General features: G+C 47.7%; 1 protein-coding gene across 1 annotated transcript in view; it reads left to right on the top strand.

Annotated features, from left to right (window-relative positions):
* ARSH (arylsulfatase family member H) overlaps positions 1–14,168 on the top strand; it is a 16,223-nt gene extending 2,055 nt beyond the window's left edge. The window contains exons 2-10 of the mRNA XM_040266397.1: positions 565–714; positions 1,412–1,533; positions 2,610–2,735; positions 4,351–4,774; positions 5,424–5,560; positions 7,561–7,695; positions 8,962–9,124; positions 11,301–11,422; positions 13,479–14,168. Coding sequence (XP_040122331.1) covers positions 565–714; positions 1,412–1,533; positions 2,610–2,735; positions 4,351–4,774; positions 5,424–5,560; positions 7,561–7,695; positions 8,962–9,124; positions 11,301–11,422; positions 13,479–13,846 — 1,747 coding nt within the window. The 3' untranslated portion in view covers positions 13,847–14,168. The remainder of the gene's footprint in view (positions 1–564; positions 715–1,411; positions 1,534–2,609; positions 2,736–4,350; positions 4,775–5,423; positions 5,561–7,560; positions 7,696–8,961; positions 9,125–11,300; positions 11,423–13,478) is intronic.
* Positions 14,169–15,309: the final 1,141 nt, after the last annotated feature.

Raw genomic sequence — 15,309 nt, 5'->3', positions numbered from 1 at the left:
TGTCCGTGGGATTCTCCAGGCTGTAGCCACGCCCCCCATACTCTGTCGGTGGGATTCTCCAGGCAAGAAGACTGGAGTGGGTTGCCGTTCCCTTCTCTGGGGGTCTTTCTTTTTGACGCAGGGATTGAACCCGGGTCTTCTGCGTTGGAGGCAGATTCTTTACCTTCTGAGCCGCCACCAGGGAAGCCAGTCAGAACACTGGAGTGGGTTGCCATTTCCTCCTCCAGGGGGATCTTCCCGACCGAGGGATTGAACCCACATTTCCAGCGTATCCTATGTTGTGGGTGGATTCTCTACCGCTGAGCCACCCAGTTCCTGTTTTCAGTTACCTGCAAAGCAAAATTGAACTGATGGTTTCTGGGTGGTTTTTTTTTTAATTTATTTATTTTAATTGGAGGCTAATTACGTTACAATATTGTAGTGGTTTTTGCCATACATTGACATGAATCAGCCATGGGTATACATGTGTTCCTCATCCTGAACCTCTCTCCCCATCAGTTGCTTCTGTTTGAGCTTTTTTTTTTTTTTTTTCTCTTTTTTCGTTTCCCGCCCGCCCCCTTCCAGGCGCTGCTGGCTGTCAGCATCCCTGTGGTGCTTCTTTGGGAGCCTTCAGGGAATGTTCGTCACCAGGAACTCGAGACCCAACATCGTCCTCTTCATGGCGGATGATCTTGGGGTGGGAGATTTATGCTGCTACGGGAATAACTCAGTGAGGTAAAGAGACCATCAGGTAAATCAGTAAATGAAAGGGACACAAAAGGAAAAAAGAAAGACTGTCCCTGCGGACGGTAGTGCCCCGGCAGCCACGTCTCTTGTGTTGCAGGAGAATGACCTTCAGCGAGCAGGTTTCCGTCAGAACAGCAGGAGGCTTTGTCTTAGGAAAGCTGCAAAACTTCAGGAGAGCTTTTGGCTTCATTCGCAGCTTAGTGTGGGGGCTTCCCGGGTGGCGCTAGGGGTAAAGAACCCACCTGCCAATGCAGCTGACACGGGTTCGATCCCTGGGTGGAGAAGATCCTCTGGAGGAGGAAATGGCAACCCACTCCAGTCTTCTTGCCTGGAGAATCCTACGGCCAGAGGAGCCTGGTGGGCTGCAGTCCACGTGGTCGCCAAGGGTCGGACACGACTGAGCGGCTAACACACTTGTGCTTTTCCCCTGATGATATCTGACGATGAGCTGTGTTGGGCCGTCGTCACCTTGCCTGGCGATGCGTTGCTTGGCCCTCTGGTTCCCATCTGTGTCTCAGCAGGGATGGAGTAGGTCGGTGGACTGCTGTGTGAAAAAGGACGCCTTTCAGGTGGACTGGAAACAGAGTCCGGTGGACTGCCCAGACAGGATGCCTCTGAATCTCGCTCGCTTTGTGGGGTGGAGGGATACAGAAACTCTCCTGCCGACTTCTCCGTCTGTCTGCAGCACGCCGAACATCGACCGGCTGGCCAGCGAGGGCGTGAGGCTCACCCAGCACTTGGCGGCCGCCTCTATGTGTACCCCGAGCAGGGCCGCCTTCCTGACCGGCCGCTACCCCGTCAGATCAGGTGGGGCACGGGAAAGGGACAGCTGCCACTCTCTCTCTCTCTCTCTCTCTTTTTAAAGATGTTTATTTGTTTAGCGTTGGATTGCTCCAGGTCTTTGTGGCAGCAAGCAGGATCCTGCGGCAGGCGGGGCTTTTCATTGCAACATGGGAACTGTTAGTTCTGTCCTGGGGGTTCCAGTTCCCTGACCAGGGGTCGAACCCGTGACCCTCCCCCAACACCGCCCCCCCCCACTGCTCCCCTCCCCCCGTCCCCGCCCTGCACGGAGAAACTTGGAGTCTTAGCCACTGGATCGCCAGGGAGGCCTCCTGCCATTCTTCATGCAAACTCTCCAAAGGTCACTTGGAAACGCTAAAAATCTAAATTCACACGGGAGTTGTGTTGTTATAGCTGGACACCTGAAACAGGTGTGTGTCTTGGCCAGGGCCACCAAGCCTGCTTAGTGACATGGTTAGATCCCCTGGTGGGCAACTTCCAGATGACCTGAACTTTCCCTTTTGCAGAAACTCGTAGTAAGAGCCCCCCAGGAGGCTCCTTGTGTCTTAAAGCTAGCAGAGTTTTTTTGTTTTTTTTTAATAAAAGTGGGTTTTCATGAAAGGAGATGTGTCCAGTCTTTGGGGGTGAGATTGGAACATCAGAAGGACCAGTTGAGAAGAAAGTCTGGCAGAGCAAATGGAAAGGAAATGATGAATTCCCTTTGATGAGTTCTTACGCTTCCCCGCCTCACATTCCTCCTCACCACCGCCACCCACCCATCACACTTTCACCATGTAGACTTAAGCAAGTTGAGGGTCATGATCCCAACTTAATTTTTTTTTTTTCCAACTTAATTTTGTTTTCATCATTAGTTTGGAATTGGGGGCTTCCCTGATGGCTCAGAGGGTAAAGAATCCACCCAGCAGTGCAGGAGACATAGAAGACTCGAGTTCGATCCCTGGGTGGGGAAGATCCCCGAGGGCATGGCCCCCCACTGCCAGGATTCTTGCCTGCACAGACAGAGGAGCCTGGCCAGCTGCAGTCCGTGGGGTTGCCATGATGAGACCGCAGCCCTCACCTGCTGTCTGCTTCTGTGAACATAGGAATGGCGTCCTCCTCCAACCTGAATCGTGACGTGGTCTGGCTCGGAGGGTCGGGCGGGCTGCCCCCCAACGAGACGACTTTCGCCAAGCTTCTGCAGCACCGAGGTTACCGCACGGGACTCATAGGTATGGCCTTGACCGTGAAACCGTGGTTGTTCGGGTTCCCTTTCCTTGTGGTCATCCTTCCAAGGGAGGCTGGCTGAGTACACAGTAGTTGGCACCTCTTTCAGATGATACACTGAGGGGGAAAGGAATTTAAGACACACTTTTTAGGGCCTTCGGTATTGAAAACCAAGTGTGCCGAGGATCTCAAGAAGGCAAAGTAAGTATGCTGATCGTTCCTGGCTCCTGAAATGGAATACTTTGCAGAAAGGGTGCTACTCCTGTGATAGCAGGGGTAGCAATGTTTAAGGGTGTGCCCTTGAACTTGAGAACTGAAGACTGGAGTGGTGATCAAATTCAGGCAATGCTTGCTTTGTTGACTTAGGTTGCCTGACATTCTGTAACCTCATGGGGGGTGGTTATGAGTGAGACAGGATGACCCTAAGGAACTTTATCCCGAAGAATTCTGGTCCGATGAGTGATTCCTCTGAGATGAGACTCTGTGAGCAAAGAGTTAGGAGACAGGCTGCTTGCTTGCTATATGTGTGTGCTGGTCGCTCAGTTTTGTCCGAATCTTTGTGACCCCGTGGACTGTAGCCCACCAGGCTCCTCTGTCCATGGGATTCTCCAGGCAAGAATACTGGAGTGGGTTGCCATTTCCTTCTCCAGGGGATCTTCCCGACGCAGGGATCAAACCTGGATGTCCTGCCTTGCAGGTGAATTCTTTACCGTCTGAGCCCCCAGCAAAGCCTGCTTGCTTGGTATAGCCACTGCTTTTAGGATTCTCAATGTGAACTGCAAGACTATTAAGTCATCAGAGATGTTCTCAAAAAAAAAAAAAAAAAAAAGGAATGACTTTGCATCCTTCATAAACGACAGAGGCAGTTCCTTCCTGTAAAATTCTTGGTAGCATGGTGTGAATGGAGTTTTCTAAAGCATCTTTCAGGGAACACTCCAGGGCACCTCTAAATCTGGGGTTAAAGTCCCCTCTGCCGTAACCAAGTAATGAATGCGATGTCGGCTGATCGATAGATCTAGATGGTGAATCTTCTCCCTGTTAATAAAAGCTTCCCCGGTGGCTCCGGGGTAAAGAGCCCGCCTGCCAATGCAGGAGACTCGGGTTCGGTCCCTTGGTTCGGGAAGACCCCCTGGAGGAGGCAACAGCAACCCGCTCCAGGATCCTTGCCTGAAGAATCTCCATGGGCGGAGGGGCCTGGCGGGGCTACAGTCCACGGGGGTTGCAACGAGTTGGACATCGCTGACCACAGTCGCACGGAACACAAGAAGATGCTACCGCTGCTGTAACTTCCTTTTTTAAAAAATTAAATTAATTTATTTTAATTGGTAATAAAATATTAATTTATTTTATTTTACTTAATTACAATATTGTGGTGGTTTTTGCCATACATTGACATGAATCCGCCCTGGGTGTCTGCCGTAACTTCCTTATTTTTTTAATTATTTATTTTAATTGGAGGCTAATTACAATATTGCAGTGGTTTTTGCCTTACGTTTGAGATGAATCCTCCCTGGGCACCCACGTGTCTGCCGGAACTTTCTGCTGAGGGCGACGCCCCTCCCAGAAAGGGAAGGATGCCGTTGTTGCCATGGCAACGTCTCTGCGTCTCCCCACTCCCAGGAAAGTGGCACCAGGGTCTGAGCTGTGCGTCCCGCGACGACCACTGCTACCACCCGCTCAACCACGGCTTCGACTACTTCTACGGGATGCCCTTCGAGCTCCTGAGCGACTGCCAGGGGTTCCACACTCCCGAGCTGCACCGCTGGGTGAGGGTCCAGCTCTGGGTGTCCACGGTGGTGCTGGGCCTCATCCCCCTGCTCCTGCTCGTTCCCACCTGCGCACGCTGGTTCCTGGTCCCCTGGCCGGTGATCCTGGCCTTCGCCCTGCTGGCCCTCGTGTTCTTCGTGTGCTGGTTCGCCAGCTACGGCTTTACCCGCCGCTGGAACTGCGTGCTCATGCGGGACCACGAGATCATTCAGCAGCCGGTCAGACTGGAGAGGCTCGCCTCGCTCATGCTCAAGGAGGCGCTGGCCTTCATCGACAGGTAGGCCGTCTCTTTCTGTCTCGATCCCCCACCCCCGCCACCAACCCCTCACCCCGGTCAAAGACTCGTGATTTTTTTTTTTTTCTTTTCAGTGAAGTTGGGTACCGCTTCGTGATAGGCGAGCTGTGTGTGTGTCTGTGTGTGTGTGATATTTGTGATACACTGAAAATAAATAAGAGTGTTAACTTTCTTTTTTAAAAAATAGATGCATTAAAAAAAAAAATGTTTTGATTTATTTTTGGCTGCACTGGGTTTTCGGTGTTGCTAAGGGTGGGCTTCCCAGGAGGCGCTTAAGTGGTGAATAACCTGCTGCCAAGGTTACAGACCCAAGTTCGGTCCCTGGGTTGGGAAGATACCCTGGAGCAAGGGCATGGCGACCCACTCCAGTATGCTTGCCTGGAGAATCCCATGGACAGACGAGCCTGCTGGGCTACAGTCCACGCGGTTGCAAAGAGTCGGGCACTACCGAGTGACTAACGCTTCTTTATACCACTGGACCACCAGGGAAGCCCAACAGTTAAACGTCCTGCAAAATTTGAACACTGAAAAGGGAAAGAAATATGTTTAGCTCCCTTAAAAGAAAAAAAAAAAAAAACCCGTAATTCCTCTATTTTAATCAATACTGTTTCTTCTTCATATACCCCCTTAGGTATAAGCGTGGACCATTCCTGCTTTTCATATCCTTTCTGCACGTCCACACGCCTCTGGTCACCAAGGAGAAATTCGTCGGGCACAGTAAATTCGGCTTGTATGGCGACAATGTAGAAGAGATGGATTGGATGGTGGGTAGGTGATCACTCTCTGATTTTGAAGCATCTTATTTACAGAGTAGAGGAAAACGAGTCTCCAGGAATGGCATCAAATAAGGTACAACCCCCTGCATGTTCTGGGAAGTGGACACGTATTTGTTGTGCTGAATTATGTGAAAACTGGCTCTAGGTGCAGTGAGATTTTCCGAGGAAAGACCCATGATTTACGGAATACAGGTTCTCCGGTTTAAAGAGAACCACTTTCCCGAAAAACTCATTCGGGGGAACGAATAACGTTGTGCTGTAGAGCTGACTCATTGGAAGAGACCTTGATGCTGAGAATAAATACGTAATGTTTATGTATTACATATTATATAGTCTCATATCTCCTCCTCTTGCTCTGTCATATCCGACTCTTTGCGATCCCGTGGACTGTAGCCCGCCAGGCTCCTCCGTCCATGGGATTCTCCAGGGAAGAATACTGGAGTGGGTTGCCGTGCCCTGCTCCAGGGGAATCTTCCTGACCCAGGGATCGAACCTGAGCCTCCTGCATTGGCAGGTGGATTTTTTACCACTGAGCCACCTGGGAAACCCTATATGTAAGATATAATATAGTATATAATACTCAGAATATTAGCAAAATTATATGGTATAATTATATAAATATATTTACACATAAATAATATATTGTAAACCATCTATATGGTTTATTGGGGGCTGCCTTGGTGGTTCGGATGGTAAAAAAATCCACGTGCAATTCAGGAGACCCAGGCTTGATCCTTGGGTTGGGATGATCCCCTGGAGAAGGAAATGGCTACCCACTCCAGCATTCTTGCCTGGAGAATCCCACATTACAAGTCATTATAATAACTAAGTTAGTGCATTATGAAATATAAACTGTCTTATATTTATTCTATAATAAAGTTATATATGCTATATTATTACATATTTACATAGAGTATGTATTTACATATAAACATTAAGTTTGTATATATTACAGCCTTCATTATATATTACTTATCATTGGTGATTTAACATGCTATAACACATAGACCTTTTATACTATTATAGGGCTTCCCTCATAGCTCAATTGGTAAAGAATCTGCCTGCCATGCAGGAGAAAGAGTTGGGAAGATCTCCTGGAGAAGGAAATGGCAATCCACTCCAGTATTCTTGCCTGGAAAATCCCACGGGCAGAGGAGCCTGGTGGGCTACACTCCACGGGGTCTCAAAGAGTCAGACATGACTCAGGGACTAAACCACCACCACGATACTTATTATATAATAATACATTACAAATCATCTTCTTATATATATATTTGTATTAAATATATGCTTAGCATAAATCCATTACGTATGTCATATGGATCATAAATATATAATAAATAATTATACATATATAAAATATCATCTTATACTGTATTGTATATACAGTATATTATGAATATATATCATATATATGGTATATTACATATTATGTATATTATGTATATATATGGTAGATATGGTATATTATATATAATGGTATATTACATATATATGGTGTATATGGTATATCATGTATAATGGTATATTACATATATATGGTATGTATGGTATATTACATATAATAGTATATTACATAAATATGGTATATCATGTATAATGGTATATTACGTATATATGGCATGTATAGTATACTACGTATATATATGGTATATATGGTATATTACGTATAATGGTATATTACACATATATAGTATATACGGTACATCATGTATAATGGTAGATTAGGTATATATGGCACATTATAAATAGTATCTATTGCAAATCTACTGTATTACACATAGTGTATATATCGTATATATACGAGTGTCTACAATGGTGATTTAATGCATGTTATACAACAGAAAGTAGGGTAACAGCGTTAGCGCTACATGTAACCGTGTCGCATGTTTACAATGAACCACACAGCGTTACACGCGCAACGCTAGAGACGCGCCGGAAGACCCTCGGTGCGCAGTGAAACGTGACTGTTTCTGTCTCCCCCTCCACCAGGAAAGGTCCTGGAGGCCCTGGACCGGGAGCGCCTGGCCAACCACACGCTGGTGTACTTCACCTCGGACAACGGGGGCCGCCTGGAGGCGCAGGACCGCAGCGGGCAGCTGGGCGGCTGGAACGGGCGCTACAAAGGTGCTGCGCGCGGGTGGGCGCGGTCCCCGTGTGGCGCCGAGCCGGGACCCGCCTGGCTTTGCGCCTGCGTGCTCAGTTGCTCCCTTCATCTCTGACCCTTGGGTCTCAGCAGCTCTGCAACGTCCAGTCCCCCACGCTCCGAAATCTCTTTGCTTCTAAGAGATTTAATCTGTGGAGCCTTCCTCTCATTGTTGACCCCATGGACGGTAGCCCGCAAAGGCTCCTCTGTCCCCGCGATTGTCCAGGCAAGAACAGTGCCGTGGGTTGCCATTCCCTTCTCCAGGGGATCTTCCCAGCCCAGGGATGGAAGCCCGGTCTCCTGCACTGGCAGCTGGATTAGTGACCCATTGAGCCACCTGGAAAGCGTTCCCCTGGCTTTGCTTTGTGTTAACTCATTTGCAAAGATCGTTGGGGGAGTTCTGTGTGCATTATCCCCGCTTAGGAAGCTAGGTGGGGAAAGACTGCCTGTTTGGGGACACTCCCAAGAGTCTACGACAAAAAATTTCTTGAGTCATGAAAGATTCCTGAGAGTAAGGGCACAGGACCTCAGTGACTGTCTCAAAGACAGTCTTATTCTTAGCCCATGACGTCAGCACAACTGATGGCATAATACACAGATTAGGAAAGCGCTTCTTTTTAAATGATCATTACTGGGTTTGTCGCCTAGACCCTGGAAGTCCGCAGCTGGAGTTTTCAAGTCTTGAAAGCAAGAACTTGGCCTCGGTGTTCTTTGTATCTCTCTGCGAATATATTTTACTGGTTTGTTGTTGTTGTTCCATGGCTTCGTCATATCCAACTCTTTGCGAGAAGGATATGGCAACCCACTCCAGTATTCTTGCCTGGACAATTCCACAGACAGAGGAAACTGGCAGGCTACCGTCCATGGCGTCAAAAAAGAGACGAATGCTCTGTAGATTAAATATTTTAGAAGAGAAGAGATTTCAGAGCCTGGAGAGTGGACGTTGAAGAGATGCTGAGATTCAGAACTGAACTGGGTTTGGGAACAGAGCCCAAGCGTTTTCTGTTTGTTGACTTTTAAGCCAGCCTTTTTCACTCTCCTCTTTCATTTTCCTCAAGAGGCTCTTTAGTTCCTCTTTGCTTTCTGCCATAAGGGTGGTGTCATCTGCATATCTGAGGTTATTGATATTTTCTGCCCACGATCTTAATTCCAGCTTGTCACTGGCGTGGCCAGTGGCGACTTTCAGATACACAGAGAATGAGTCCATGGGGTTGAATGCCCCTTCGGTTTTTCATCTTTGCTTTCAGGAGGCAGAGGCATGGCTGGATGGGAAGGAGGCATCCGGGTGCCCGGAATTTTCCGGTGGCCAACAGTCCTGGAGGCAGGAAAGGTCATCGACGAACCTACAAGCCTCATGGACATTTTCCCGACGCTGTCTTATATTGGAGGAGGCATTCCGCCACTGGGCAGGTAGGTACAAGAGCATGCTTGCCCCTTGTGGAGATATATTTGGCCACCAGGCTCCTCTGTCCATGGGGATTCTCCAGACAAGAATACTGGAGTGGGTTGCCATTTCCTTCTCTAGGGGGATCTTCCTGACCCAGGGATTGAATCTGGATCTCCCGCCTTGCAGGCAGATTCTTCACCATCTGAGTCACCAGGGAAGCACATACTTGGCACCTAGGCAGATGTATTAGAAAATTGTATATGTGTGTGAAGCGTGTCACTGAACCCTTAATATTCTGCTGTGATGGCCAGACGACTTCTTTCTCCCCACAGTTCATGGTAGAATTGCTTGTCCATTTTCCTCTTAGAACATGTTGTTACTTTCTCTCTCATGTTGCTAAGTCGCTTCAGTCGTGTCCAACTCTGTGCGACCCCATAGACGGCAGCCCACTAGGCTCCCCCCGTCCCTAGGATTTTCCAGACAAGAACACTGGAGTGGGTTGCCATTTCCTTCTCCAATGCATGAAACTGAAAAGTGAAAGTGAAGTCGCTCAGTCGTGTCTGACTCCTAGCGACGCCATGGACTGCAGCCTACCAGGCTCCTCCATCCATAGGATTTTCCAGACAAGACCACTGGAGTGGGTTGCCATTTCCTTCTCCAATGCATGAAAGTGAAAAGTGAAAGTGAAGTCGCTCAGTCGTGTCTGACTCCTAGCGACGCCATGGACTGCAGCCCACCAGGCTCCTCCGTCCATGGGATTTTCCAGGCAAGACCACTGGAGTGGGTGCCGTCGCCTTCTAGGCTCATCTCTGGTGGCCCTCGGGGTGGGAGCTGAGCCTGCTTCATTTTTATATCCCTCACAGCATCTAAATACTTAGTCACTTGAGTCGTGCCCGATTCTTTGCGACCCCATGGACTGTAGCCCTGCCAGGCTCCTCTGTCCATGGGAAGCTCCAGGCAAGAATCCTGGAGTGGGTTGTCATGCCCTCCTCCAGGGGATCTTCCCGACCCAGGGATTGAACCCAGATCCCCTGCACTGCAGGCGGATTCTTTACCATCTGAGCCTCCAGGGAAGCCCTGCATTGATTGTATAGACCATTAAGTAAATATTTGCTATCTGAATTCCCAAATAAAAGTAGGTACGTGTCAATCTGTATGTGATGAAGTTTGCTGCATTTCTCTATGGGATTTGAAATGAATAAATGAAGTAGAAATAGCAACTCAATGGACGTGAATCTGAGCAAACTCTAGGAGATATTGGAGAACAGAGGAGCCTGGCAGGATGCAGTCCATGGGGTTGCAAAGAGTGAGACATGCCCGAGTGACTGAACATGTCTGTTTATCTGAGGCAGGGTTTCTGTTGAATCAAATGAGTGTTGTTCAGTCACTCAGTCGTATCCGACTCTTTGTGACCCCATGGACTGTAGCTCACCAGACTTCCCTGTCTTTCACCATCTCCCGGAGTTTGCTCAAACTCATGTCCATCGAGTCAGTGATGCCATCCAACCTTCTCACCCTCTGTTGTCCTCTTCTCCTCCCGCCTTCAATCTTTCCCAGCATCAGGGTCTTTTCCAATGAGTTGGCTCTTTGCATCAGGTGGCCACAGTCTTGGAGCTTCAGTTTCTGCATCCGTCCTTCCAATGAATATTCAGGACTGATCTCCTTTAGGATGGACTGGTTGGATCTCCTTGCAGTCCAAGGGACTCTCAAGAGTCTTCTCCAGCATCACCATTCAAAAGCATCAATTCTTGGGCGCTCAGCCTTCTTTACGGTCAAACTCTCATATCCATTCATGACTCCTGGAAAAACCATAGCTCTGACTATGAGTGTAAAGCGCTCAACTGTCTAATCCATGGGACTCGTTCATGGTGTCTGACAAGGGGGGCCAGAGATATAGTTCCAGCTGCTCATCTCTCCCACTGTCTTAGAAACTGTGTAATGCATTACACTTCTTCATCTTTATCAATTGTGAAATAAGTGAAAATGCGTGTTGAGTTTTCAGCAGGATTTTCCTTTTCCTTGTCCGCTCCTCCCATGTCCTGTTTCCCCTTCCTACCGCTCCTCCTCCGCCTTCTGCTCCTTTTTCTTGTTCTTCCAGCTTGCTTCTCTCTTCCTCCTCCTCTTCTGTCGTAAAACGTAAAACGCGAGACTCGACCACGCCTCCCTCACGGCTCTCTGCGTTTCTGCTTCTCTCCCCAGAGTGATTGACGGCCGGAACCTCATGCCGCTCTTGGAAGGCAGGGTCTCCCGCTCGGAACACGAGTTCCTCTTCCACTACTGCGGGGTCTCCCTGCACACGGCCAGGTGGTATCAGAAGGACTGTGAGTATGAGGGTGACCGACACGTGGGGACACGGCAAGGACACCTCCTTGTCTCTTTCGTCTCTCTGTGCAGTGAACACCCCTTGTCCCGATTGTTCTACATCCTGGAGAAAGTGACTTAAAAACAGCTGTTTGTTGTGGTAGAAATCACAGGAGGATTTTAGAGGTGTGTCTGTGCCTGTGTGTCCCTAAGCTCTTAGGCATAATTAGGACAAAGGGAAGAAGAAGGCCAGGTAGAGACAGAGAGAATGAATTCCCGTAACAGAGGACAGTGAGATATTTAGCAACAAGAGCTAACGTCTTTGGTCGAACCCAGACATCAGTCACCAACTGCCACGTCCTGAGTCATTGCCTGAGTTCCACTGTCTGGTAAATTCATGCAAACAGATATAAATGGACGAACGGCATCAATTTCCTCACATCTGTAAAAAAGCTCTTTAGGAGACATTCCAGATTTTTGACTGGATTTGGCGATTCGCTGAAAAGGTATCGACGGTCGCATGTATAACCCATCCTGCGTGGCGTGGTCTGTTCTTTGAGTCAGTGTGGAAGAGTCTTCCATGTAAAATAAAAACAAGGAAAAATCTCTTCCTTTTAGACTACCTATCAGTTAGAGTTAGTTCAGTGGTAAAGAAAAAAACACCCTCTGCCTCTGAGGAATAAAAGCCTCCCAAATTTTCCCAGAGAGGGTTAAACAAATAGAATTTGATTCATTTTTTTTCTTAATAAGGATTCCAGAAATTGGGAGCAGAGGACTGATACAGTGTTCAAAGCCATTATCAGGGACTTCTGGTGATTTTTTCTGTTCCCATTAAACCATTTCTGTCACGTCAGCTTCCATTCTCATATTTCTGACCCCATGGCTGCAAAATGGCTGCTGTTCCTCCAGTCATCACATTTACGCTTTACTCAGGAAGTAGAGAGAAAAGCAACAAGGGGTGAAGGATTCAGCCAGGGGATTTAGTCTAATTTAATTTAAAAAGCATAGCTGTCCCACAAGAGCCTAGCAGAGGGCTTCTGTAGAAGCCAGGTTGATCAGAGATTGGGGTGTGGTCATGTTTTCTGTTTGAAATTGACCTCTTGAAACAGAATTGCTAAGCAATGGCATGAAAGAGAGAGAGAGAGAAAGAAGAGAAGGGAGGGAGTGAGGAAAGAGGGAGAGAAGGAGAGGAGATCAATGACAGACAAACAGATAGATATATAGATGTATGATAGAATAGAGTTGGATAGATAGATGATAGAAAAGAAGAAAAAGAGGAAGGGGAGACAGAGAAAGAGGAGGGCAGAAGGGAGAGAAGAAAAAAGGAAGGAAGGAAGGGACAGAGAAAGAAAGGGAGAAGGAAAGAAGAAAGAACAAGGAAGGATTGAGCTTACCAAATGACTTTTGCCAGTTTAAGATCTGCAGGTGGTTTTTAGCCTTGGAAAAGTTTGCACTTGCCCTTGCCAAGTTGAACTGAGCTAGATGTATGATAGAATAGAGAGTTGGATAGATAGATGATAGAAAAGAAGTCTGAATGATCATTTCTGTGATGAAAGCAGCCATTCAGGTCATAACTGTTGTCTCCCAAGGCTCTCAGGGTGAGATAAAAAGTCTTCCAGTTGCCCGTGAAATTGGGCATCGTTCTTACAGTTGAAGAAATACAACCCTGCTGTGTGATGCTGTGTGGAAGATTTTCAGTTGCTAGCAAAAGCGTTTGCTATAAATATATATAATTTTATTGGAGTGTGATTGTTTTGTAATTTTACGTTAGTCTCTGCTGTACAACAAGTGAGTCAACCATCTATCAACAATCAACAATCTATCAGCTATCTCTCCAACTCTCTACTCTATCATACATCTATATATCTACCTGTTTGTCTGTCTGTCTTTGATATGTCTGTTTACATATCTCCCCTCCCTCTTAAGCCTTCCTCCTTCTGTAGGTCATCACAGAGCCCCGAGCTGAGCTCCCTGTGCTATATATAGCAGCTTGCCACTAGCTATGGATTTTTAATGAAAAAAAACAATCCTAAAATAATAACACAGACAGCATCCCAGTGGGGCTCTGTTTTCCAGGTGCCACCGTGTGGAAGGTGCATTTCGTGACACCCAAGTTCTCCCCGGAGGGAGCGGGCGCCTGCTACGGGAGTGAAGTCTGCCCGTGTTCAGGCGATGTCACCTACCACGACCCTCCTCTGCTCTTCGACATCTCGAGAGACCCTTCCGAGTCGAGACCCCTCAACCCCGACAACGAAGCCCTGTTTGACTCCGTGGTTAAGAAGATCGAAGCGGCCGTAAGACAGCACCGCGGGACCCTCACGCCAGTCCCCCAGCAGCTCTCTGTGTTCAACACCCTTTGGAAACCGTGGCTGCAGCCCTGCTGTGGGACCTTCCCCTTCTGTGGCTGCGACAGGGCGGATGACATCGTCTCCGCAGCGTGGTGAGCAGAGAGGGGCTGCTTCTTCCCAACCAGCAACATACTGTTACCACAAAGCTCTCAGCTGCCTCATTCATTCCGCTGGGGATCAAACACGATGCCCCTCTGTCATTTTTTCTTTAAAATCCTCAGATTTTAGATCTCTCCTCAAGTCATATCCAGCAGCATGACGAAACAAAAGCGGATCCATATACCTATGGAGCATTCATTTTACCTTTTTTTTTTTTGTATGATTGTGTCCTTGTTCAAGGAAGAAGGTCAAGAGGACCTTCTGCAGAGTCACAAGAATCTCGGTGATACCTTCCACAAAAAAATGAGTAGAAGCAGCCCTTTTGAAGTCACTGTCTTTACTTTCACGAGATTGTTGGAAATGTCTCCATGCAGATTCTAAACCCAGAGACAGTTTTTGTATCCGAGCTTAGACGAATTTGGCAAGTTTCTGGTTCTCCTTTTGCATCAGGAAGACTATGAAAATTCTCAAAATAGGGAGAGTAAACACACCGCTACAGTAACGCTGTGATAGTGTGGATATGTGTTTTTAAAACACTTCGCAAAACTTAGAGGGGGCAAGTAGTCTCAGCTCCGTTTCCACATGAGGAAAGCGATTTTTGTCGTATTTAAGTAATTGCACAAGATTGTATAAATGTTATGGGAAGAGAGTATGTAAGTTATATTTCTTTTCAAAACCCACTGCAAATATGATGGCTGCTGCTGCTGCTAATTCGCTTCAGTCGTGTCCGACTCTGTGCGACCCCATAGACGGCAGCCCACCAGGCTCCCCCGTCCCTGGGGAGAGGCAAGAACACTGGAGTGGGCTGCCACTTCCTTCTCCAATGCATGAGAATCAAAAGGGAAAGTGAAGTCGCTCAGTTGTATCCAACTCTCCGCGACCCCACGGACTGCAGCCCACCAGGCTCCTCCGTCCAGGGGATTTTCCAGGCAAGAGTCCTGGAGTGGGGTGCCATCGCCTTCTCAATAGCAAAGTCTTGTCTGTCTTCCTTAGCTTTTCTTCATCCTACTGGGAGAATAGGTAAGTCCTTGGCTTTGGGGACACGATCGCTGTTCAGTCACTCGGTCATGTCTGACTCTTGGCGATACCCATGGACTAAAGCACACCTAGCTTCCTTGTCCCTCCCCATCTCCCAGAGCTTGCTCTAACTCATGTCCAAAGAGTCGGTGATGCCATCCAACCACCTCATCTGCACCAGCCCCCTTCTCCTCCTGCCCTCAATAGTTCCCAGCATCAGGGTCTTTGCCAGTGAGTTGACTTTTCCCATCAGGGGGCCAAAGTATTCGAGCCTCAGCTTCAGCATCCGTCCTTCCAATGAATATTCACGGCTGATTTCCTTTAATGCTGCATCATAGAATAAATACAGATATTTACAGATAAAACTGTTTGTACCAGGGTTTCTAAACATATTCCTTGCAATAAATTGAGTGTAATGTGAAATTCACTCTCATTCATGTTTT

The sequence above is a fragment of the Oryx dammah genome, unplaced genomic scaffold (assembly GCF_014754425.2).
Source record: "Oryx dammah isolate SB20612 unplaced genomic scaffold, SCBI_Odam_1.1 HiC_scaffold_23, whole genome shotgun sequence".
Taxonomy (NCBI): Eukaryota; Metazoa; Chordata; class Mammalia; order Artiodactyla; family Bovidae; genus Oryx; species Oryx dammah.
The sequence above is the reverse complement of the archived record's forward strand: the minus strand, read 5'-3'. Positions and strand labels throughout refer to the sequence as shown.